Source organism: Macrotis lagotis, chromosome 5, assembly GCF_037893015.1.
Source record: "Macrotis lagotis isolate mMagLag1 chromosome 5, bilby.v1.9.chrom.fasta, whole genome shotgun sequence".
NCBI lineage: Eukaryota > Metazoa > Chordata > Mammalia > Peramelemorphia > Peramelidae > Macrotis > Macrotis lagotis.
In genome coordinates, this window is record NC_133662.1 from 40,291,929 (window position 1) to 40,318,722 (window position 26,794).

General features: G+C 33.1%; 1 protein-coding gene across 4 annotated transcripts in view; it reads right to left on the bottom strand.

Moving 5' to 3' along the window:
- Positions 1-26,794, bottom strand: part of BMP5 (bone morphogenetic protein 5) — a 209,531-nt gene that overhangs the window by 119,674 nt on the left and 63,063 nt on the right. For 3 of the 4 annotated variants that reach the window (XR_012478588.1, XR_012478589.1, XM_074237240.1), the window contains exon 2: positions 20,146-20,338. Coding sequence is in view for 2 of the 4 variants with exons in the window: in XM_074237240.1 (XP_074093341.1) it covers positions 20,146-20,338 (193 nt within the window). In the remaining 2 variants the exon portion in view is untranslated. The remainder of the gene's footprint in view (positions 1-20,145; positions 20,339-26,794) is intronic. The other variant, XM_074237241.1, reaches the window with a different exon arrangement.

Here is a 26,794-nt window from a genome sequence, read left to right on the forward strand (position 1 = left end):
ATATGTGTGTTATTCTGCATCATGGCTGAATTACCTCTCTCAGAAACATTAATTATTTAATATTAAATTGATTGAAATGTAAAACAAAAAAATGCACTAGCATCCCCCCTCTCAAAAGCATTATGATACATTTTACAATTTACAATTTTAACAACTTTAACTCCTTTCCTTTAACTATCATCTCTTAGAAGACACTTCAACTCCAAACTTGAATTTCTAATTGCCCATTAGATATTTCTTCCAAAATATCTCGCTGGTGCCTCAAAATCAACAATTGTTCATGCAAAATCCTCCACTTTTATACACACACACACACACACAGATATATATATATATATATATATATATATTATTTATATTATATTATATTATTTATATACAAATCACAGAGTATTTCCAAGTACTGTGGATCCTCTCTCTGCATTCCCTATATAATTTCATACATCTCCTACTTGTCATTGTCTGCCAGTAAGTGAATTTATTTACAGTTATCTATCATTTGTATTCTATCAACAGCCTCTCATCTGATTTTCCTGCTTCTCTTCCTCTTGATCTACCCTTAACAGTTCTTCCAGATTAATTTTCCTAATTCACAGACTTAAGACATCATTCCACTATCCAAAAGCTTGCAGGTCTCCACTTTACGAAATAAAGTTCAGACTCCTCCAAAATTTGGTTTTAAGATATATTTTCGCATTATTATTTATTGCCTTTTCTTTATAAATACTATCTAATGCCAATTAAACTATACTAAAATTATTTCTATACTTAGAATGCCTTTTCTCCCCAACTTTGTCTCTTAAAAATTTTATGACTTTTCAAGAGTTCATACCTGAATACTTATTTTATGTGTATATACAAACGTATATATATGTATATATGTGTGTGTGTGTGTATCTATAGATTCAGTACATAAGAAATAGTGTAATATAGTCACATATATTTCATATAAATGTACACATATTCATTATCTATTATCTATCTATATGTATGTATGTGTGTATGTATGTGTATGTGTTTATCCTTTTTGGAAACTTATTGTTATTTAATTGTTCATTAATTTCACAAATAATATTTATTGAGGGCCAACTACAAGCTTGGCACTGTGGACCAAAAAGACATTTGTAATCCTTTCCTCCCCAATATATATGGATCTCAAGTTGGAGTAAATAAGTATATATATATATATAGTCCCTTGAGGACATTACTTTGTGTTTGTATTTATATTTCCAGTTCTTAGCATAGTGTTTATCACTTAATAAGAAAGTACTTAATAAATGCTCATTGAGTTGAATTGATATATTTACTGTCCATAAACTATAGTTCAGCATTCTGTATATGCTAGCTGATATAACTGATTTCATCAATTCAATAGCAAACTTCTCAAGGGGGCACATATGTGACCAATAGATATAGTGCCCAGTCTGAAAACAGGAAGAATTGTCTTCCTGAGTTCAAAGCTGGCCTTAGATACTTACTAGCCATGCAACCTTGGGGAAGTCACTTAAACCTATTTGGCTCAGTTTTCTCATTTGTAAAATAATCTAGAAAAGCCAATGACGTACCACTCTAGTTTTTCTGCCAAGAAAACCCCAAAGGGGATCATGAAGAGTTGCATATGACTAAAATGACAACAAATCTTCTCAAGATGTTTTATTATTTTATTCCTCTTTAGTGTCCCAAGAAATACTTATCACAGTGCTTCACATCTTTTGGTGATCAAATAATACTTAAGAATTAAGGTATCCACTACTGGGTCCATATCCTGAAGAGATCATGAAAAAGGGTAAAAACATCACTTGTAGAAACATATTCATTAGGACCTCTGTGGTAGTAAAGAATTGAAAATCGATTGAATGTCCATCAGCTGAAGATTGCTGAACAAATTGCCATATATTTGTACATTATGGAACACTATTGTGCTATTAAAAACGAGGACAGATGAGAATTCAGAGAAGCCTGGAAAGACTTGCATGAACTGATGATGAGTGAGATAAGCAGAACCAAAAGAACACTGTACACCATAACAGCAACATGGGGGTAATGTTCAACCTTAATCGACTTGCTCATTTCATCAGTTCAATAATCAGGGATGATTTTAGGGTATCTGTGATGGAGAATACTAGCTGTATACAGAGAAAAAACTGTGGAGTTTAAACAAAGAACAAAGACTATTACTTCAGTTTAAAATATTGTCTTAGGTAGTACAATAATTTTTCTATCCCTTATATTTTATTTTTTCCTCAAGGATATTATTTTTCTCTAAACACATTCAATTTTGATCAGTGTATAGCATGGAAATAATGTAAAGGTTATCAGACTGCTTCTGTGGGGGTGTGGGGGGAGGGAAGGGAGGTGGGAGGAAAATTGTAAAATTCAAACCATTACAAAAATGATAGAAAGAAACTACTATTGTATATAATTAGAAAACAAATAAAATATTTATATTAAAAAGAATTGAGGTATTATTGAAAAGCTATATATAAATTAAAATTTGACAAAATGATGATATCAATTGTGTAGCCTTTAGTGATCTTGTGACAAAACAATATTGTCAAAACCCTTCAATATATGTTGGGGTGGGAGTACACAGCTTCCAAGGTACCTTTTAGCTCCAGATATATCCTATTATGAATTCTGCATTTACTAAAGAAGAACTGAATGTCTCCTCATTCCTCCCCAGAGAACACTTTTCTATACTTTAACAAAACTTTATACTAATAATTACAGCATTCATTGAAACTTATGGAAGCATTGCAATTTATCATGCATTTAAATTTATTCTTACAAAATGCAGCATTTCATATCACTTTAAAATTAGAGGAAGTTTTCATTAACAAAAAATTGACAACATTTATAAATTAAGCAAATAAACTGGACCTTCATATTTTTCATCTTGGGAGTCTTTCTATGAGCCTGATTTGTGAATGAAATCTCTTCACGACAAGGTATTCTTGTCACTTCATTAAGTAAACTCAGCTGAATGGGATCCAAGGTTCATCTCATGTAGAAATCTGCTCTATTATAAAGTGTTTTAGCAGAGTCCAAGGGTTATAAAATCTTCTTACTAAAATAGGAATATAATTCTCACACATTTCTCATTAGTGTTTCTCTGGCTTTACTGAGGAGAAAATTAGTACTTTAGAGAGCCAAGACTTGAACTTACCCCAGAGGACTTCATGTTGTTGTTGTTGGGGGGGGGAGCGTTTCTGGGTTCACTAAGCTAAGCACCTGTCTAATTTCAGCAGACTACATTACTTTAGGCTTCTGTCTAATTTCAGCAGATTACATCACTACAGATTCATTCTGACTGCCCTTAGGCCAAAAAAGAGTTTTAAGTGGAAATAAAATTTTCATCTTCCATAAACAAGTTCAAGACAATGCAACATATCTTTTTCATCTTTCAAAAACAAGTTCAAGTCACTGCAGCATCATTTTGTATGTGCATGATTAGAGACCAAATGTTAGCTTGGAATGGAAACCCTCTTTCAACTTTTCTACTAAAGTTCTCCTCAATAATATCATCATGATACAGAGAGGAATGGTCAATTTTCAAAGAGTATGCCAAAGAAAAACAAATTCTGACACTCCCTAAAAAGCTGGAAAGATTTTGAACTTAGGTCTGTGAATAGATCAGATGCTCATTACAGAGGACCAATTTAGCTAATTCCTAAGAAACTTTATAGAGACAAAGGGGAAGAGGGATGGTAGGTAACAACTACCTGTGAAAAATGTCATACCCATGCTGAGTATTTTTTCTAGGCTGTGGCTAAGTAAATCTCCTTTCTTTGATCACTGGACTATCTAAAGATATCCCATTGTGTTCCTTTATATCCTAGTATATCTATTAAGAGACAGACATAGAGAGATGGAGATTTATATATACATCAATGCATATATAGCTATATATGTGTGTGTGTGTGGATATTATATATGTATAGCTGTTGGCAAGGAGAGAGAGAGAGAGAGAGAGAGAGAGAGAGAGAGAGAGAGAGACAGAGAGACAGAGAGACAGAGAGACAGAGAGAGAGAGAGAGAGAAGCTAGAATTATCTACATCTGTTGTTTAAATAACAGCAGAATTATATTTTGAATGGGTCATTACTGGAAGTCTGACCACCAGATGACCAATTACTTCACCAGAGAAATTTAGTGTCTCTCTACTAAGTCAAATACGGTTTGAGAATGGGTGAGGGAATGCCCAAGTTTAATGGAATTGTGTATTCCTGATGCATTAAAGTAGGTTTAGTCAGTACTCTGATGATGACATGAAGTAAAAGAATGTGGATCTATTTATTTTTGTTTTGTTTTGCACAAGGATTAAACCACCACATTTTTATCAATAAGAAAATTTCAGAATTGAGCTACATAATTCACTTTTAGAATATTAAGACTATTGAAAGTTGAATTTGTAACATTAAAAATACAACAAAGGAGGGAATGCGGTTTACTTTCCTCAAAACATATATAGTTTACTCATGAACATGCACCTACTCAAACACATACATATATACACATACATGCGCACAAACTATATACCCTTCTGAGAATGAGGGGATATTGTTTTTATTTTTTGCACAGAAGGTACCAGATGCATCCAGTAAGATGTGTCTGAGACAGCAGTCCTCTTTCAACTACAAAGTAAATAATAGGGTTTAAACAAAGCATTGTCTGGTCTTGTGATAATTTTCTTTGTGTAGGATCTGGGATTGGGTAACTGAAAAACTAACACTCAAGATCACTGATTTTCAGGCAAACCCTATGGTATAATAGTAGCCAATGTGTGAGAATCAATACATTTTATTTTACCAGTGACATAAAAAGTTTTGGTTATGGTATATTTGAAAAGACTAGTCATCTAACACATTACTTCTGATCTCTTTCGTATCAATGATGACATTTTAACTTCACCTAAATTAGACTTTTATAGCATAGTAGAAATATATTAATGACCACACAAGAAGAAAAAGTAAAACTCCCTCTGGGTATCTTGGATATGAACACAATCATAGTATTCAAGAACCCCTGACCTACTACTCAAGTACTGAATACATTAACAAGGTACCGCAAGCTAATAAATGGTATTCTCCAGAGTCTTATATGTCATAACTTTCTCTCACAAATAGTTATAACTTGAAAGTGCTAGAAATTGAGCTATTACATGAATGAACTTTTCTAATGTGCACTGGTAAATATTTATCCTAAAGTATCAAGTATTTAATTGCCACATTCTGTAAGACTTACATGGAATAAAACTTTAAGAATTCGTTTTTTATCTTGTTTTTAAAAATCATTCTTACTTTTGATTTGTCTCAGGAATAGTCAAATGAGAGTGACAACAAAGCAATGAGGTCTTGCAATCATCAAAACTTGCATTCAGGTTCCATGGCTGACACATACTGGTTGTGTGACTCTGAGCAAATCAATTGTTTATTAGGATTGGTAAAGGAAGTTCCTTCCTGGGTGCTCTTGAGACCAATGAAAGCACAATGTTGTTCAGTCATTTCAGTTTTGTGTACCACTTTGTAACCCCATTTAGAATTTTCTTGGTAAAAATATTTGGGTGGTTTGCCATTTCCTTCTCTAATTCATTTTACAGTTGAGGAAACAGAAGCAAATAAGGTAAAGTGACTTGTTCAGGGTCAGCCAACCTAGCAAATGTCTGAGACCAGACTGAACTCAGGAAGATGAGTCTTCCTAACTCCATCCATCACAGTCTATTGGCCAGTCCACCTAGATGTCCCCAAAATCACAATATAGAGAGGAGCAGATTCAAAAAGTCAGGTATATAAACTGGCAGAATAGGTGTAACAGAGAATATTCAAGTGTAAATATGGCATTAATGGAAAAAAAAACAATTATCCTGGTAAAGTTTTAAATTTTTCAAAACACTTTCAACTTGTATTGTTGCGGTGCTACATAATTCCATACTTTCCCTCAGTTGCAGTCTCAGAAATTTTATTTCTTGAAACAGGATGCAAAGACATTTAAGAAGGTCAGCAGTATAAAAAAGAAAAAAACAGGGAAATCAAGTCAAAAAGAACTTATTAAGCACTTACTATTTAACAAGCACGGTACTAATTGCTGGAGACATAAAGAAAAGCAAAAATGATTTTTTGCTTTCAAAGCCCTCATAGTCTTATGGAAGGAAAGAACACGAACACTATATACATTCATAAGAAGGAAATACAGGGAGGAAGAAAGCTATGGGAAACTCCCCTAGAATGTCATAAGGTTTTTTTGTGCTGCTCAAGAACTAACTGTTGTTGAAGAACCAAAGGTAATTTTGAGACCTGAAAATGGAATTTGTTAGAGAGAAAAGTTCTTACTAGGATGAGAACACTACCGTACTGAGGTTAAGCTTGAGTAGACAAAGTGCTCACCTGAGATTCAGCTAATGTGAGATGAAGCACTCTCAGGACAAAAAGATATTTCTATGGTATTGAAGCATTGGACACTACTGGAAGGTAGGGGCATGAGTGGGATCCAGAGAATGGTTTTCCCAAGTGAGGAAGCATAACTTAAGATGGTGTTTGCTGAAGCCTCTAAATTTCTTGCACTGGAACAAAGGCCATGTTATTCTACTCTAGTTATATCTAAGTAACTTTCTTTCAGTGAGATCAAAGGACAAATGAGAAAATAGGGACAAAATCCATTGATCTGTTTGCCTCAAATAATGAAATCCAATGCACAGGTCATCTTCCAAATTCACAAAAGACAATTCCCTTCCTTATTTCACAGATAATAATTTTCCCTCAATTTGTGTCTATGGTTGCTGTTGCTCTTTCTATTATGATCCTATATACATATATATATATATATATATATATTTATATATATATATATTTGATACTATATTAACAAATAAGTTATATCAGAAAAAAAGAAACCCATAAGAAATCAATTGACATCCAGTTACTGCTTTCCTTAATATACCTGCCACAGTAGCTGAATATTGAAGAGAAGAAAAAGGAATCATAGGTTTCAACATACCAGTATGTGAACAAGAAAGATTAACATTTAACAAATTCATCTAAGAAGTGAATGTTGCTAATGAAGTTGTGCAGGCTGACTTAAAAACCTCCATCACCCTATAAAAATTTTAACTAGCATGCACAGATTTTCAAGAACCCTTGCTAAACTTTGCAGAGAAATCTCAGCAGTTGCCTGCGACATTTAGTAGTCTGAAGACATACGGTACTGGTGCTAGAATTCAAATAAAACTTCATCTTTTTAAATAAAATGCACATAAACTCATATCCTTATTTCTTTTGCACCTGGCATGATTTTTGCTTAAATCCAGATTTTCAGACCTTAGAACATCTTCACCCATGAGGCCATATTCTTATATTACCCAATAGACTGTTGAATCATCCTGTAAAATTTAAAATGAGAAATTTTTAATAAGGCAGGGATTCTATTCTTTTCTTCAAAAATGACTGTAACAAGGGGTGATTTGAGTTAGGAAAAAAATTAGAGAGCAAATTTTAGAGGGAAAAAGAAAACCAGTATGCTCAATGGGGAAAAAAAGGAAAGTATAAAAGAGTAGAGAAAAGAGCATCTTCTGGTTTCTTTAAGAAATAAAAGAGAAAACTCTAGAAACCAAAAACTCCTCTGAAATCTGCTCTGCTGATCTTTATTCATTATACATTGATCCATGTTGATCCTGGAATATACTGAGAACAGTGTTACTACATTGTTGTTTTCTTCAGTTTCTGAAAGAAATCCAACATAATAGTCCTGTGGTGTCTCATGGGGCCAGGTAAGAGACACGGAGATATACACACATCTGGAGAAACTCTCACTTAAAGGGATAGATTTAAATGATCATTGTCTCTGTAGAAGAAAGATTTGGTTTAGTATAATTTTCAGATCAGGAGGAAATTCCCCTTCATTTCCTGGACCACTGAGATGCACATTGTAGTCTGAAAACAATTCACTCTTTTCATTCAATGAATGTCTTTTTTTTTTTCAATGTGAATCCATTCTCATAAGACCTGAATTTTGATTTATTAACTAAGATATCTTCACCTTAATCTTCTTAAAAGGCAATAAGCAATGGCTGACTATTTGCTGTGCAACACAAATCTAGCTTATTAAGAAGGGATATGTCTTGAATAACTTCGACAATATCATTTAAGCCATGGATGGAGTCAGACTTCTGGCAAGTTCTACCATGTGAAATAAAGTTTAAATCCTGAAATAAATGGGAAAAAAAAAATCTCTGGGCAATGAAAGAGTAGTCATCACAAAATACAAACATTTTACAAGGGAAGATGATTTCAGAGTTTATGATTGCATATTATCTGAGTGGGGGTGAGGAGGGTTTGAAAAAAGACATGACTAACACACTATCTACCATTGATTCTTTTCATAAAGCAAATAATTATATTGAATCTTTTACCTTTCTTATTTTTCCTTATTTTAGTTTGATTGACATTTTACTTCCTCATCCTCAGTGAACTTTTTGATACTCAGATCATGTGTTAGGTTAAATGTCTGAATCTAGGTATGTTGTAGTTCCTTAAGATGGCCTTTGGACTGTGCTCCCTGTTTTGATGTGCTGATTATCTAAATTTTGTTGTTGACTAGCCTCACTTTCTCAGGCCTTCTTGCCCTTTTCCAGAGAAATAGCAGATGGAGAGATGGAACCAACCTGGGCATAATCTATTGACTCAGATATGTGTCTAAAATGAATGTTTTTTACCTAATCAGTATGCATAACTAATTGACCTTGACAAACTTCATGTTTTCCTGGGCTACACTGGACAACAGCTTGGTAGGTTTGTGTTGAAGATGGAGATAGAGTAAGAGGGAAGGGGTTTAGAAAGCAATATACTATATTAGTGACAACTAACACTATGGGAGGATAAATTTCCTTATTCACTACTGAATATGTATATATAAACTAGAACTCTATTGAAATTAATAAAGGGGGAAAGAGAAAAAATGAGGCAATTAAATAGGAAAAGGAATTATTTATAAAGCTAGGCTCAGATAAAAAGAAATGCAAATGCATAAATCAATCTTCAATTTGTCTCATATTAGAAATATAGAGGGGCTATTTCATGATTCAAGGACAGGTATGTTTCTTTGAGCATACTTTGTTTCTGGCATTTTGCTTGTTGTTTATAACTAATTCTCTCAAATGAAAATCTTGAATTCAAAACAATTTTATAATCCTTCAATTTAAATTATTGCAGAGTACTTTTTCCCTACCTTGGAGCTACTTTTCAAAAAGGTATCTTGGCACTTCAATACTGTGTGGCCTACTTATTTAAGTACATGTGTCCCATGGAGCATATTACCAGGGAGTGTTGACTAAATGCATTATGATTTATTTCTGAATACAGTTCAAGGTACAGGAAGGATCAAGTATACAAGCTTGGTATCATAATTTAAGCTTTCTAAAGGTAACTAAAAGGTCTATAGATTTTTTTCAATTCTTCATCTGTGTATTTTCATAAAATAAAAAGTTTAGATTTTTTAAAGTTGTTTTTTTTTAGGTTTTTGCAAGGCAAATGGGGTTAAGTGGCTTGCCCAAGGCCACACAGCTAGGTAATTATTAAGTGTCTGAGACTGGATTTGAACCCAGGTACTCCTGACTCCAAGGCTGGTGCTTTATCCACTGAGCCACCTAGCCACCCCTAAAGTTGTTTTTAAGAATCAAATTATTTTCTTGTTGATAATAATGTTGATAATAAAGAAAAATTTTCCAATTTCCCTATCTTGCAAATCTAATATTAATGTTATAAAAGTAAGCAAATGACAGGTATTTAACCCCAAATTTATTTTGTAAATTTTTGCCCCTAAATTATTTCTCATTTATTATTTGTCTACATCTACCTGTCTTATTACATATATAACACAAACTATATACATATATACAGATATATATATATATATATATATATATATATACATAAAATTTATCCATTATCTTTCAAATAATGTTTATCCTTCATCCTGAAGATCATGACATCAGGGAGGTAATGTCATGAAAAGTACATGAATTGGATTTGAATGAGGGGGTGCTGTGCTAAATCGCCAAAAGTCGCCAACTTTACTTTCTCCTCCAGAGCTATCTGGATCCAGAGGCCAGAAATGAATCAAGATAACTGGAGATGGTGCTGGAAGTGAGGCAGCCAAGGTTAAGTGACTTGCACAAGGTCATTGGATTCAAACTCCTATCCTCCTGATTCCAGGGCCAGTGCTATATGCTATATAAACACTTATGTTGTAACCTCTTGTGCAATGTAAGGTCCTTGAGGACCAATGTTGTTACATTTTTGTCTTGATCAGGGAGTAGGAACCATCTTTTAAAAGTTTATGGAATAGAATTGACAACTATATATATGTGTGTGTGTGTGTGTGTGTGTGTGTGTGTGTGTGTGTGTGTACATATATACATATATGCACATATATGCATATATACATTTATGCATATATAAATATAAATTAAGCATACTTATTACCTTTATAATTTTAACCTAGTTCACTACAGTATTTTGTCAGGGAGTCTTCTTCATATATTGATATAATATTTGCTTTTTATTCATGTGAATAATTATGTTAATTATTTTCTTAATTACCCATTCTGGAATCTCTACTAAAACTAATTTGCCTTAGTCATGTTGGTTATATTTTTGGGTTATATCTCTATAAAAAATGAATCAAGTAACAACGGGCTTTAAAATATCCAACTGCTACACATATCTCTAACTTGAGCCCACTTTGCTTTGTAAATAATAAATGGAGAAGAAGAATAAAAAGAATTTTTTAAGGGAGGGATTGCATTTTCCCTCAATTCCTATGCCACTATAGTCAATATCTTGTTAAAAATCTAACTTAAAAATAGATATTACAAATGATCATGAAATGGAACATAATGATGGGGCCTTATGGGCCACAGAATTTAAAAAGCATTTCCCTCCCTTGACCCAACCTTTCATAATTAATTGTGAATTACTAAGAAGGAAAATGTTATAGTTACAGTCTGTGAAAGTTGCTATGGAAATTGTTAGTCCACAAAGGATTAAGGACTTTTGGTGAAGGTGTAAATTATATCACTGAAAAGAAACAAGCATTGGTTCAGTAATATTGCGTCAATGATTTGCTTTTCTTCTTTCTTTTCAAATCATAACAACCCTAAAAACCTTTGTAACCACTAGATAAATATTGAAGGAAATAATAGTTCCACTGAATTTGAATTCATTATCAATTAACTTGATATTATTCTTCTATTCTTAATATTAATAATTGATGGTTGTTGGTATTTTTCTGATTAAAAATTTATGATATATTAGGTAAGTCATGCCTTGCCAAGATATGATGGTTGAATCAATGAGTAAGATTTAATAGATGATAGATGGATAGGGAAATAGTGATAGAAGATAAATGTAAATATATATATATGTATATGTATATATTTACTTGTATAAATGTTCTTAATCTAATCCTACTTTAAATAAAAATGTTTATCCAGCTTTTAAATTGGGAATCTTATTTAATTTAAATTAATATATTCACTTTTTTCTTAAAAACATTTTATTGATTTTGTTTTCAATTTTATATATATATGTATATTATACAAATATAATATATATATATATATCTTCTTTCCTACCTAGGCAAGTGACAAAGAATAAAAAAAAGTTTTCTCCTCCCCCAAGAATATTGGTAAATTTCAATGCTTTAATGCTTTTTTGAGTCTCTCATATTGAAATGTAGCTCAACTCTTATCAATTCAATTATGCAAGACAATTCCAAAGGACACATGATGAAAAATGCTTTCCACTTCTAGACAAAGAAGTGATGAACTCTGATAGCAAAATGAAGCATATATTTTTCACTCTTCATTTTCTCAATTTTAAAAAAAGAATATGGTTAATATAAAGTCTGTTTTTGTGTTATTTCATATGTATAATTGATATCATTCTTGACTTCTCAGAAGGTAAGGAAGGATGAAGTTGGAAGGGAGAGAATTTGGAACTCAAAATTTTAAAAGAACTTTAAATATAAATAATAAATCTGTGGGTAATAAACAAAGATGAGTGAAAATAAAGAGTTCTTATATAGAAAGAGAGAAAGAAGAAAGGAAGGAAGGAAGGGAGGGAGGGAGGGAGGGAGGGAGGGAGGAAAGGAGGAAAGAAGGAAAGAAAGAAAGAAGAAAGAAAGAAAGAAAGAAAGAAAGAAAGAAAGAAAGAAAGAAAGAAAGAAAGAAAGGAAGGAAGGAAGGAAGGAAGGAAGGAAGGAAGGAAGGAAGGAAGGAAGGAAGGAAGGAATAACATTAAGCTTTTATTTTCTATGTGCTAGACACTGAGGTTACAAATGCAAAAAGTGAGACTCATATGGTGCCTGATTCCAAGAAGTCTGAAATCTGAGTATAAAGAATATGTTTATCAATTCAGAAAGAATAGTATGTAATTGGGAGTGATGATGGACTCCCTGCTGGAAGGAGTAGAGTTGAATTGGCATAGGGCTGTTCTGACTAAATATTGGGCAACTCATATGAGAGAGAATGTTGGTATACTGAATGGAAAGCTATCCCTAAAGTTAGAATAACCTGGGTGCAAGCACTATCAATGACTAACAATAATACTGTATGACTACGAATGAGAAACTACCTCTTTCTGCCTCTAGACAATTCTCAGATCATCACTTCTTTATAAGTTATCAGCTACATTGGAAAGAGTTTCTATTTGTGGAATCACTAATCAGATCAAAAAACATCCTAATACTTCCTTTACTATGTATGTGATCAATCAGAATTTCAGTGAACACTTATTAAGTACCTATACTGCTAAACATTGTGCTAAGCTCTGGGGATACCAAAATCAACAACAACAATGGTGGAGGGAGATATGGTGAGAAAATAGTCCCTGATCCAATGGATCTCGCAGTCAGCATGAAAAAAAGGAGAATGAAAACATCTGTCTAAACAAGATATATACAGGGTAAATTGAAGATAATAAACAAACAAATTAATTAAGCAGAACTGGGTAAGGTATCTTGTAGAAGGTAGAATTTTTTCAGGTACTCAAAGGAAACCAGAGAAGCCAGGAGCACTGATGAGGAGGGAGAACATTCCAGGCAATGAGGAACAGCCAGTGGAAATGCCCAGATCTGAGGATGGAATATCTTGTTTAAGAAATATCAAAGAGAGGGGCGGCTAGGTGGTGTAGTGGATAAAGTACCGGCCTTGGAGTCAGGAGTACCTGGGTTCAAATCCGGTCTCAGACACTTAATAATTACCTAGCTTTGTGGCCTTGGGCAAGCCATTTAACCCCATTTACCTTGCAAAAAACCTAAAAAAAATATCAAAGATATCACTGTCCCCGAATGGAAGAATACATGAAAGTGAGTAAGATATAAGAATATTGGGAAGTTAGAAGGGCACCAGTTTTATGGATTCAGAGCTTGGTAGTGTAGACCTGCAATCCCCTCCTATTGGGGAGGCAGAAATTCATGCATTTGATGAGTTCAGAAGTTCTGAGCTGAAGTAGGGAAGTTAAGTGACACGGTGCTTAGAGTGCCAGATCTGAAGTCAGGTAGACTCATCTTTCTGAGGTCAACACTGGTCTTAGGCACAAACTAGCTGTGTGACCCTGAGCAAGTCACTTAAGCCTATTGGCTTCCTCTGTCAAATGATCTGTACAAACTCCAAATAGCTTCATGAAGAGTCAGATACGTCCAAAAAGACATTGAAATGAAAGGACTGGACCTCTGGAAAAAACTGAATGGGGATTGAAAATAATATACGTTTTCTTGACAGAACATGGAACCTATACCAAATTTGACCATGTACTAGGGCATAAAGACCTTTTCATCAAATGCAGAAAGGCAGAAATAATAAATATACAATTCTCAGACATGATGCAATAAATTTTACATGTAATAAAGGCTCATGGAAAGATAAACCAAAAACTATCTGGAAATTAAATAATTTCATCTTAAACAATGGGTAGCTCAAATAGAAAGTCATAGAAATTATCCATAATTATATTCAAGAAAATGATACTAATGAAACATCGTATCAAAATTTATGGGATAGAGCCAAGGCTGTTTTGGGGAGAAACTTTATATCTCTAAATGTTTACATGAATAAAATAGAGAAAGAGGAAATCAATGAATAGGATATCAACTAAAAACAGCTAGAAAAAGAACAAATTCAAGATCACCAATTAAATACCAAATCAGAAATTCTGAAAATCAATGGAGACATTAATAAAATTAAAAACAAGAAAATCATTGATCTCATAAATAAAACTGAGGTTTTTTATGAAAAAGCCAATAAAATAGACAAACTTTGGTTAATCTGATTTAAAAAAAAAGAAGATAACCAAATTACCAGGATCAAAAATGAACTAACCACCAATGAGGAAGAAATTAAAGAGATAATTCAGAGTTACTTTGCTGAACTGTATGCCAATAAATTGGATAACTTGGGTGAAATAGATGAATATTTACAAAAATGCAAACTGCCCAGATTAACATAAGAGGAAATACATTACTTAACCCTATTTCAGAAAAGGAAATTGAAGAAACCATCAATGAAATACTTAAGAAAAAAATCTCCAGGTCCAGATGGATTTACAAGTAAATTCTGCCAAGCATTTAAGGAACACTTAATTCCTATTCTATATAAAAAAAATTTTAAATAGGAGAAGAAAGAGTTCTGCCAAACACCTTTTATGACACCAACATAGTGCTGATACCTAAACCAGGAAGAACCATAACAAAGACAACTATAGACCAATCTCCCAAATAAACACTGTTGCAAAAATCTTAATTAAAATTTTTATCAATAAGACTACAACCATGAACAGGTAGGATTTATACTAGGTAGGCAGTGATGGATCAATATTAGGAAACATTCAATATAATTGATCATATCAATAGCAAAAAAAAGAGAAATCATTTGATTATCTCAATAGATGCTGAATAAGCCTTTGGTAAAATACTACATCAATTCCTATTCAAAACACTAGAAAGTTTAGGAATAAATGGAATTTTCCTTAAAATAATTGATTGCATCTATCCAAAACCATCAAGAAATACTATATGTACTGGGAATAAACTAGGAGAATTTCCAGTAAAATCAGGGGTGAAAAAAAGGATGTCCATTATCACCATTACTATTCAATATAGTATAAGAAATGCTAGCTGTAGCAATGAGAGAAGAAAAAAAATTGAAGGAATCACAACTGGAAATGAGGAAGCAAGGCTTTCACTCTTTGCAGATGATATGATGATATACCAAGAACCCAAGAAAATCATCTTAAAAACTCCTTGAAACAATTAACAAATTCAGCAAAATATCAGGATATAAAATAAACCCACATAAATCATCAGCATGTCTACACATGAACAACAAAGCCCAACAGCAAGAGATAGAAAGAAAAATTCCATTTAAAGTTACTATAGACAATTTTAAATACTTGAGAATCTAACCTCCTAAGACAAATCCAGAAACTGTATGAATGCAATTATAAAGCACCTCTCACTCAAATAGAGTTAGATCTAAAGAACTGGAAAACTGTCAATTCCTCATGGTTAGTTCCAGCTAATATAATAAAAATGACAAGTCTAAACAAATTAAATGACTTATTCAGTGTCATACCAATCAAACTACTAAATAACTACTTTACTGAGCTAGGAAAAATAGTAACAAAATACATCTGGATCAGTAAAAGGTAAAGAATAACAAGAGAAAAGATGAAAAAAATAGAGAGGAAGGTGGCCTTGTTCTATTAGATCTAAAACTATAGTATAAAGCAACAGTAATCCTGGTCATGCCTGGTACTGGTTAAGAAAAAGAGTAATGGAACAGTGGATGAGGATAGGTTCAAAAGAAACCACAGTAAATGACAGCAAACTACTATTTGACAAATTCAAAGACATCAGCTACTGGTATAAAAACTCATTATTTAACAAAAATATTTGTGAAAGCTGGAAAATACTACGGCAAAAATTAGGCATAGACCTACATCTTACATCCTATACCAAAATAAGGTCAAAATGGGTTAAGGATTTAGATATAAAGGATGACACCATAGATAAATTAATAGACCAAGAAAAAATCTATCAGATCTATGGAAAGGGGACAAATCTATGACCAAACATAAATTAAAGGACATTATAAACTGCAAAATGAACAATTTTTATTTTAAATTAGAAAGTTTTTGCACTAATAAAATCAATGCTGCCAAAACTAGAAGGAAATCAGAAAGCTGGTAAACAATCTTCTAACTAGGAGTTCTTTTAAAGTTCTAAAATATATAGAGAATTGCATCAAATTTATAATGTTACAAATCATTCCCCAATTTGATAAATGGTCAAAGGATATGAATAGACAGTTTTCAAATGAAGAGATTAAAGCTATATATAAGCATATGAAAAATTGCTCCAAATAATTATTGATTACTGAAATCAATGAAATATCATCTCACACCTATCAGATTGGCCAAAATGAGAAAAAGGGGGAAATGAATGATGTTGGAGAGGTTGTGGGAGGATTGGGACATTGATGCATTTCTGGTGGAGTTGTGAATGTATCCTACCTTTCTGAGGGCAATATGGAACTATGATAAAACTATTTATACCCTTTTACCCAGAAGTTCCAATTATATGTCTAAAATCAGAAAAATATTATAAAAAAGGGAAAAGTTCTACATATTACAAAATATTCATAGCAGCTCTCTTTGTAGTGGCAAAAAAAATGGAAATTGAGGGGATGCCCATCAGTTAAGAACTGGCTAAACAAGTTATGGTACATGAATACTATGGAATATCGTTGTTCTATAAGAGATCATAAATAGTCAGACTCTAGAGAAACATGTAATGACCTTCGGCGTCTGATGCTGAGAGAAGGGAGCAGAACCAAGAGAACAATGTACTCATTAACAATAACATTGTCAGATGATCAACCTTAATGGAAGCAGTTCCTCTCATCTGTTCAGAGAGCTTGAACAATTGTATTAGACCAGTTATGGACAATGTTATCCTTATCCAGAGGAATAAAAACAAAACAAAACAAAACAAAAGAAAAACAAATCCTTCAGAATCTGATGAACAAATTATTAAAATTATTTCTTATGTATCTCTTTCCCTTAATCCTAATTCCTCATACCAAAAATGACTAATCTGTAAACATATTTCTTGAAAATATGTATGTATAATGCTAGCCTGACTGCACTACTGCGGGGGAGGAGGGTGGGAAAGGAGAGTGGAAGGAAAATTTTTAACTTAAACATATACATATGTATATGGATGAAAATAAATAAATAAATATTTTTTTTTAAAAAAAAAGAAAGAAAATGACTGAAATTGATCAGGTACACAAACAAAATCCAACACCAAATTTGGAAGCCCAGCATGGGGGCAGGGTGCCTCTGGCTGCATAAAGAAGGACCAGGTTAAAAATGGACCTGATTAAAGCTCCTGCATTGGCAGTGGGATCAATATTGTGACTGGTCATTGTGCTTTCAGACTAGCTAAAAAAAAATAGACAAATACATATAAATTTAGAAATGTGAAAGTGGGATCCAGGTATGTTATTTGAATGAGGACAAAAAGAATGAGAGACAAAGGACAGACACTAGTATAGCAGTTTCCTATAGACTAAATAGCTCCATGGGATGTAGAAAATGTTTTTATGATTCGAGTCGCAAAATTTCTCCAGAGGCAAGATATAGGAGCAACTGTTGTAGTAGTAGTTTATGGTAGTTTATATTAGAAGTAACTAAATATAAATTCTTCTGTGGGTGTGCAGTTTCATAACTTATAACAGTAATGAAATACAATTTGTTTGATTTTTTCCATCACATTTAAAATGATGTTTTAATCTACCACTTCCTAGGAACTAATGATGTTGGAATGAATTCATAAAAATCATACACATATTTCCATCCCAGCTTGTGATTTCATGAAAAGAAGAATCTCCTATTGAGAAACTTCTTATATTTTTGCAGATCAGCACATTGTACTCTAAAGAGTTGCCAGTGACAAGGGAAAGGGAGAGTTTTATTGGCTTACCCAGGGTCAATATGTATCAGGGAAGAAACTTTAACTCAGGTTTTCCTGGCTCAGAGGAAGATTCATCAATCCACAGGGACAATTATATTATGCTTTTATCTCTCTGATGATATCATTGTCATTGTACTAAGTTGTCAATAGTAGAATAAATTAGTACAATATGCAAACCATGGCCTACATGTGAGTTGACTTTGCTACATGATTTTAGGGCCCTGAAAGGGTCCAAAGACCAAAAAAGGTCTTCCATCACCTATTTGCAAAGCTGTTTGAATTCATCATTGGATAAGTTTTACTTTGTGTTAAGGCTTATGTGGTGCAGTGAATAGAGTGCCAACCCTGGTGTCAGGAAGACCTGCTTTTAGATTTGGCCTCAGACCCTAAGCAAGTCACTTCATTCTGATTACCTTGGTTTTACTCCTCTGTAAAATGAATTGGAAAAGAAAATGGCAAACTACTCCAATATCTTTGCCAAGAAAACTCAAAATGGCTTCAGGAAATAACTAAACAAGGTGATAGTTCTAGCTTCCCCCTCCATCACTATTAACCCTTAAACACCTCTACTGCCACCAGAGAGATATTATGGAATTTAGCTATCTAAATTATAATCTTACACCCTTGGTGAAAATCATATGTCTCCTTCTAAATGAGTAGTAGGTAGAACGAGGATCAGAAAGTATCAAATATATGAATAGGTTTGAAATGGGGAAAGAGAAAGAGCTACACACATTAATTTAAATTAAAGGTATTTAAACCAGCATCCCCTTGGGGTTCATGCAGCAAAGATAAGCTCTATTAGTTGGCATGCCCCTCTTCCTGTGAAACTGAAAATCTATAAGGATCATTGACTGAGATTCATTGAATTGAATAGTAACTTTTGAGTCAGGAAAACATGAGTTCAAATTCAGCCTCAGACACTGTGTGAACCTGGTCAAGTTACCTCTGTTTGCCTCAAGTTTCCTCATTTTAAACTAGGGATAATAACAGCACCTACCTCAAAGGGTTATTATGAGGATAAAGTGAGATTTTTTTTTACAAACAGTTTTTCACTGTACCAGCAAAATGTATTATTTTGAGTATTAACCCCGCTGATCTTGGTCTGACAATTTGCTTCTGTTTTAGCAGAATTATTGAATAACCTTTGATGCCCCAAAATTATAATGCTCATAGGAACATTTCTCAAACACATTGTTGTGAATGTTGATCATACCCTGCTATTACTGAGATGTTTAGGTTGATGTCATTTCCTTGGAACCTACCTATTTAGGTTTGGGGTACATGGAGACATGTCATGTCTGTGCACATGAAGAAAACAGTAACCAGTTACTTGGGCTCGTTCTGTAGTAGAAAGGACACAAGGGGCTGGTTGGATCCAGTTAGATTATGGCAGCTAGCCACCACTTCAGAACCTTGACTTCAGACTGTGCTGGGGAGGCGGGGGTCATAATCTGAGTGAATGTTTTAGAGGTACCTTCTCTGAACACTGCATCTGAAGTTAGAGAAAATATATTTAAATTCCATTTCTATTACTCCTTGGGGGTAAGCTTCACAATCTTACTGGGTCTCCATTTCCTTACCTATAAATGAGAGTTGAATTGAATGACCTCTCTTATGTTCTCACATAAAGGTCTCTTGGAAGGGCAACACTTGAAAGTGTTACCAGTAATTAGTACTTTAATATAAATACGTTTAACATATTTCCTCATGAAATCTGGCATTGAAGAAATCTGAGGTTACTGGGGGAGAAGGGATGTTTCACATTCTGGCATGCTAGCCATGGACAGGATGGGTGACTTGTATAAAAAAAGGATGTAAGGGGAGGTAGGGTAGGCTGAGAAAGGGAGAATTGGAGGACATCATATAAAAACTTCACTCACTTTACAGTTTTGATTGGTGCTCGAACTAACTATCCTGCACATAATTTTGGATGTGAGAAACATGATTTGACTCTTAATATAAGCAAATTTATGGCATGATGAGATATTTTGAAAAGGTGTTTTGATATAGTGTCAAATTAGTTTTCAAGAATAGGAAGTTATTCATCCCCCAAAAACAACCAAATAAAAAACAAACAAATGAATAAATGAACGAATGAATGAATAAATACATATACCTATTTGAATATTCCTTGATGATTTGATATATGCCAATCTTAATAGTTTCATTTTCAAATCGATTGTTGCTGCGGTCTTTGTATATCCGGAATTCAGCGGCTGTCACTGCTTCTCCATGAGGAATTTGTGTGAGATCAAACCGAAACTCTTTATAATGCCTTCGCTGGTGAGAAAAATCCTTGTCTCTTTCTACTGTTTAAAAAGAAAGGGGAAAATGAGCCCTTTCAAAATATAGCAATTAATTGCAAATTCTACAGTTTTAAATATAAAAACAAACAAGCAGGATGATATAAAAACTGGGAAAATACTAAAACCACAAAGCTAGACATGCTTCCAGTTAAAGGAAATTCCACAAGCCAACAGTCTTCAGTTCAAAAGGGAAAAAAAAATAACTCTGTGGTTTCATACAAATTCCAGGAACCTCAATGGAAAGAATATCCAAAAAAAGTTTTTTTTAATTGATGTTGTAAAGTAATTAGAAATGTGTACTAAATGAAAGTGCATGGGACAGTCTCAAACTTTATTTGAATTAAGCAAATATGAAGGAAGCAATTGGAATTACAACTAAATCTAGAATTGGATAACACCATGTAAAGAAGAAAAGGAAAAGCAAAGTTTCTGAGTTATCATATGTATACTCATACTTTGACATGAGGTCTTTTTTTATAAAAGAGGCTAATAGAAATCCTTTTATTTATATCAGAGTTGCTTAATCCCTAACTACTGTGGTGGGGGGAGAATTGATATATACATTTCAGAAGGTTCATGAAATTTAAAATATCATCTTTTTTTTCAGTAACCAATAGTAGATTTTTAGCATAACCATAAATTATTTAAAAATCATTATTCTCAGAAAGAATAATACATAAGTTTACATTAGACATGAAAAAAATGATTTTTAAAAATCCCTAAAATCAAATTTCAACTTTCATTAGTATAGATAGACTTGTCTCTTACAGTCTTTCTAACTTCTTTTAGCAGAAGATTCATCTTCTGTCTCCACTCGGCAAATCAAATTTTCTCAAGAAGTATTTGTACTTATGCACATGACCAAAATTTTAGGGCTGTACTTTGAGAAGGTCTAATCCAATCTCTTCATTTCACACATGAAGAAACTGAAAAGTTAAGTGACTTTCCAAAGGTTAAGTGAAGAACCCAGGACTCCTAATTACCTGATCAATATTCTTTCTATTATATCATGCTATATCATGCTGCCTTCTTGGGGGGGGGGGGGTGGAGTTTGTTTGCTCTTTAACTCGCAGAAAGCAACTTTACTAGCAACCAACAACGGAAGTCAGAAAACATTCCTCTTAAGGGAATTGTAAAATGTTGAAGAAATTAGAATGCTTCATGTTGGGTGATTGTAACATAGAGATTATTGTGTAACAATGTGGCAAGTACTCTACAGACTATAGGTATCAAATAAATACTAAAGAGACTACCTGGCCACTGGACTAATTTAAAAAGATGTGATGTAGATGCAGCATCTCTCAGCAATTCAGAGAGCCAGGATGACCCTAGCTGGAAGACTTGTTATGGACACCATCCACATCCAGATGGAAAAAAATAACAATCAAAAAACACAGAATCTTAATGAACACTATTCACTTTTTTGAAAATTTCTCATATACTTTTTCTTCCTATCCCTTATTTTTCTTTCTTTTCCCATAGTCCTAATTCTTCATACACAAAACAACTTATATGTAACCATATTAAACAAAAATGTACATATACAACATTCACTGTTTTCCATTGAGGGGAGGGAGATTGGAAGGGAGGGTGGAATAAAATTGTGTAACATAAATATGCAAGTGAATGAATGCTCCATAACATAAAATTGGAAAAATAAAATATCAATCAAAAAATAAAATAAAATGTGATGTCTTTTTAGTCTAATCTGTCTCATAGAATTATTGGATTCATAAATCACAATTAGTCATAAGTTTCAGTGTCAAGTAGACCATCTGCTTGAGTATTTTATTGATGTGTGTTTGTTTTCCACTTTTGATGCTGTCTCTATTAATGAAGATTGCGATCCTATAATGGGTTCTAACCCTAATTTTTGTTATAATGGGATAATGATACATATATTATGAAAAAGAAATGATTATTTTTGGAAATATAATATATTGACATATTATTAAATATTGATTGAGTTACTACAGAGTGAAATGCCCCACACTTGACATAAGAGAATACAAAATAAATGGAATCTCAATTGCAGACAAAAGATGCTTTCCAAAAACATACTTAATGCCAGAAAGCTTGCTATTAGACTGTAAGATCCTAGAGAGCAAGGAATGTCTTTTTGTCTTTCTTTGAATCCCTGAAACTTAGTACATAGTAGGTACATGCCTACTGACTAGACCTTCCAAAGGAAGTCATAAAATATGTGCTTTGGAAATACATTCCATAGAGGTATATAGTGTTGGGGAAAGAATACTGGATTTAGAATCTGAATATTGTCTGAATCTCATATTTGGTAGTCATGTGACCATGGACAAATTACATAAAAATAATCCCCCTTATCTGGAAACTAGGGGAAATGAATTATGTACATTACATAATTATAGTGGTAATTAGTGTTTTGTAGCCCTCAAAAACTACATAAATGTAAGTATACTTACTTATATATTAGTTTGTCCATTTATTTTTGGTATGGTTATGTCATATTAACCATTTATTATATGGTTTATATAGATATATAAGAATTGAAATTGATGCTTATACAAAGGTCAATGGAAAGACACTTACCTAATGTAATATATTAGAAGCTAAGAATTACAATGAAGTATGGAGAATGACATTTGCAGCTATATGGCTTCCATTCCATGGAATTCATGACTCTCTCTAAGAATAAGTTGATCACCATTCAGATTAATTCAATTTTTTGTATTCAATATCATCTCAACTCCCTCAATGCCTCTCCCTTCTGACTGGAGGAATTGAATATTAACACCCCCCCAAAGTCTTCCTTGATTAGAGGACTCAGAACCTTTCATGCAACTTCCCATTTTCCATAAGCAATTCTTAATGTAGCTCCACTCCATACAACATTTGTGCTCCATTCCATACAACATTTGTCCATGATCCCCATATATTCTATTTTTCAGTCAAGGACTGAATTTTTTCCCTTTCTTATTTGTATTACCCAAATTTAGCATAGTATCAGAATATAGTAGATACTTTAAAATGTTTTAAAAAAGGGGAGGACAGTCATATGGGGACAATGAAGAATAATTAATAACCCATATTAATGCTTTCCTTTGAATCTCCCAAATTTATGAAGGAAGGGTCCCAGCTTGTTAAATGGACACCTTAAGATAAACTTATGGAATCACAGTATTAGGGCAGAGCAGAGGGTTCTCTAGATCCCCAAAGAATGATAGGATACACATTTTTTTCTGACCCCAGTCCAGATCTTGAGTGAATAGAAACTTGTCAGGATCGTTATGGAGACAGTATTTGTTCAGTTATCAGTTGTACAAGAAAAACTCTGTAGTCATTTCTCACTATTAGGTTCTAATTCTGGAGTTTAATCTTGACAAGAAAGAAAATAATGAGGGAAGAGATAAAGAATCATTATTTTAGTATCTTGGTTTCTTTGTTACTCCTAAAGGACTAAAGAAATTCTGTTAATGGACAAACAGAAACTATGTCCAGGGAAATGTATGGCCCTCAGGTAGAATGAAAACTTATTGGAGGGAAGGGATGAGACACTTATTCACATCCCCCTTTTCTCCCCTTCTTTATATACCTAATATCTCTTCTGGTACTTTGCACCTACTAGGTGCTTAATAGATCCTTATTGAATTGTTCAATATGTAAATGGGTACAACATTTTCCCTGTCTTTTCTTTTGCTCATTTTACTATAGAGACACAAAGAAAAAAAAGAATATGATAGTACAGAAAATTCAGAAACAAATGTAACTTTCACTAATTCTGAGAATCAACTTGGAGTTAGTCCCAAAAGCTGGGAAAATTAGGGCTATTGCTTACAAATGATTTTAGAGATGTGCCAATCCCTATCCCTCAATTTTCTTGTATATAAAAAAGGAATAATTATATACTCTCTATTTTGCAAAGTTGCTATAAAAATTGATTTGTTACCTACAAAGAATTATTAATTAAAATTAATTCTTTTTCACATTTTATAATTCCTAGTAGGTAACATATGTATTTTATATATTAATATGTTTATTAATATATTATATATTCATTATCTATCACTTGATAGGAGTGTAGTGGACAGAGCACTGGGCTTGGAATCAAGAAGACTCATCTTCATGAGTTTGAATCTGGGCTCACATTCTAGCTGTAGGACCCTAAATGATATATTTTTTCCATTGCTCCTTTAGAATTTTATTGTGGATACTATGAAAGAGATTGAAGTGGAGAAGGAAATAGCAAACCACTCCAGTAAACCACTTCAGTATCTATCTTTGCCAAGAAAATTCCAAATGGTGTCACAAAGAGTTGGACAACTCAATAACAATCTCTCCTCCTCCTCCACCTCCTTCTCCTCCTCCTCCTCCTCCTCCTCCTCCTTCTTCTTCTTCTTCTTCTTCTCTCTCATGCAATGTCTTATCTGATCTTTTCTAAACTTAATTCCAAATAGTCACTTTATATTTTATGTTCTCTAATGTCAGTATTATTTAATATTTAGAATTGTTTTTCTATTGTTATTTTTTAGTATTGAATGCTTCATTGTTTTAGTAATTAAATATATTTATTATCTCATCAGAGTGAAGGGTTCCCATTCAATCTAGATTGCAACTCCTCCAAGGCTCTCTAGTCTATTTGATTCTTATTCATGTTTTTCTGTAAAGCCTCTGTAGAGAGTTAGTCAGTTTTACAGACTATCTGGATTGTAAAAATATGACACTTGAACTTTCAGACTATGGTGCTTCATTTTTCTCTACATAAACAGCTTTCCTCTGCTTCCAGTGATAGATGTACAAGATATAATTTCTGTTACCTTGCATCTTGTATTGAAAATTTTGACAGGGATATACTGCCACCTATTTATGGCTGCCATATATTCTTCCATTTTCCCTTTAGAATTTTGTTGTAGAAACTATTAAAGAGAAAACTGCAAAGTGGGTGACTATTGATTGAAGAATGATTGAATTAGGACTTGAATATTTGAATTCCTATCAGAAATTATGGGTATGAGGAATTCAGAGAAGCATAAAAAGAATTTTATGAACTGATAACAGTGAAGCAAGAAGCACCAAGAGAACAATATGCATTATCATGCAGAAATAAAAACTATTAAAAGATAAGTTAAACCTGATTAACTGCAATGACCAATTTTGAACCAGGAAAATAGATATTGCAAGAAATGGCAGACATATTCATTTAGTCATAAGTTTTATTTAATTACTCTTCTTTGTCATAAGACAGAAAATTAAATGGGAAGGGGGTTATATGGATAAGTAACTGTTGTATAAAAGCAAATCATTTGTAACCTTTCTTAATGGAAAATGAATAATTTTAGATCTTCAAGAGGGAGAGAAATGTTGTGATGTTTACTTTTAAAATGAAGGCAATGAAGCATAGGCAGATTACAGGATTACCAAAAACTTTCTTAACAGACCAATGACTGAATCAAGCTCAGAATGCTCTTGTCTTGGTTTTCAACTAGAGAGTCCCTCCCTCACTAGGAAGTCACACAGGAGTTTTCCATCTCTCATTTTAATTCAGCCATTTTTGAATATAAATTCAGATAATAAATTATGAAAACTCCAAGGGTATCAGAGTAAAATCAAAAATCCCTTCTAGATTTTCTACTATCTTCTATGATTTTTGTTGTAGGGGTGTTAATTCTGACACACACACACACCCCAAAAAGCCTCCTCTTGTTATGTCTACATTTATTCTGCTTTTAATTATTTGCGCCCTCATCAAATCACCTGCAATTGACTTTACAGAAACAAATAAAGAAATATGCCTAAGCAGAATTTATATATTTTCCTTATATTTTACATTCATAATCAATGTATGAGTATATGTATATATATTCAGATCTATACATATATACAATAGACATATTATTTTTGTAAAATAGGCATATTACGGTTTTCTAGTTGTTTGCTTTCTGAGAAGGCTGCATCTCTTCCAATGAGTAGGTTCAGCTCTGCTTGGGACTGTAAACTCCATCATAAGACTTTCCCAAAAGGGAAATCACCATCATCACAGTCCTCAGATAACATCTGAAAAGTCTGAAGTTCAAACTTCCAAGTGATTTGAGATATTACATAATGTTACACCATATTTACAATTAATTTCCGATTTGAAATGTAGGGAAAAAAGTGTATTCCTGGGAATAACCACTAAGCAAGGAGTTTCTTAGAACCAGCTATAAAGTGTGCACCTGCATAGTTCAGATGAGTATTGAATCCATATTATGTAAAGTCATCTACTGTTCAAAATCCCCCTGTGAAATGTTAGTGTAATAAAGTGGAAAGCTAGAATTTCATCCTTTATTATAAATTTTCAGTTTTCTAATCCAGGCTATTTAACCTAAACCCTAAGGGGGCAAATTTTCAAAGGGTTTCATAAAATTTATATTAAACATACCACACAGAATAAAGTTGCATTGTAGATTTGTCCAGGATGTCAAATGCCTGAATCCCACTAACTTG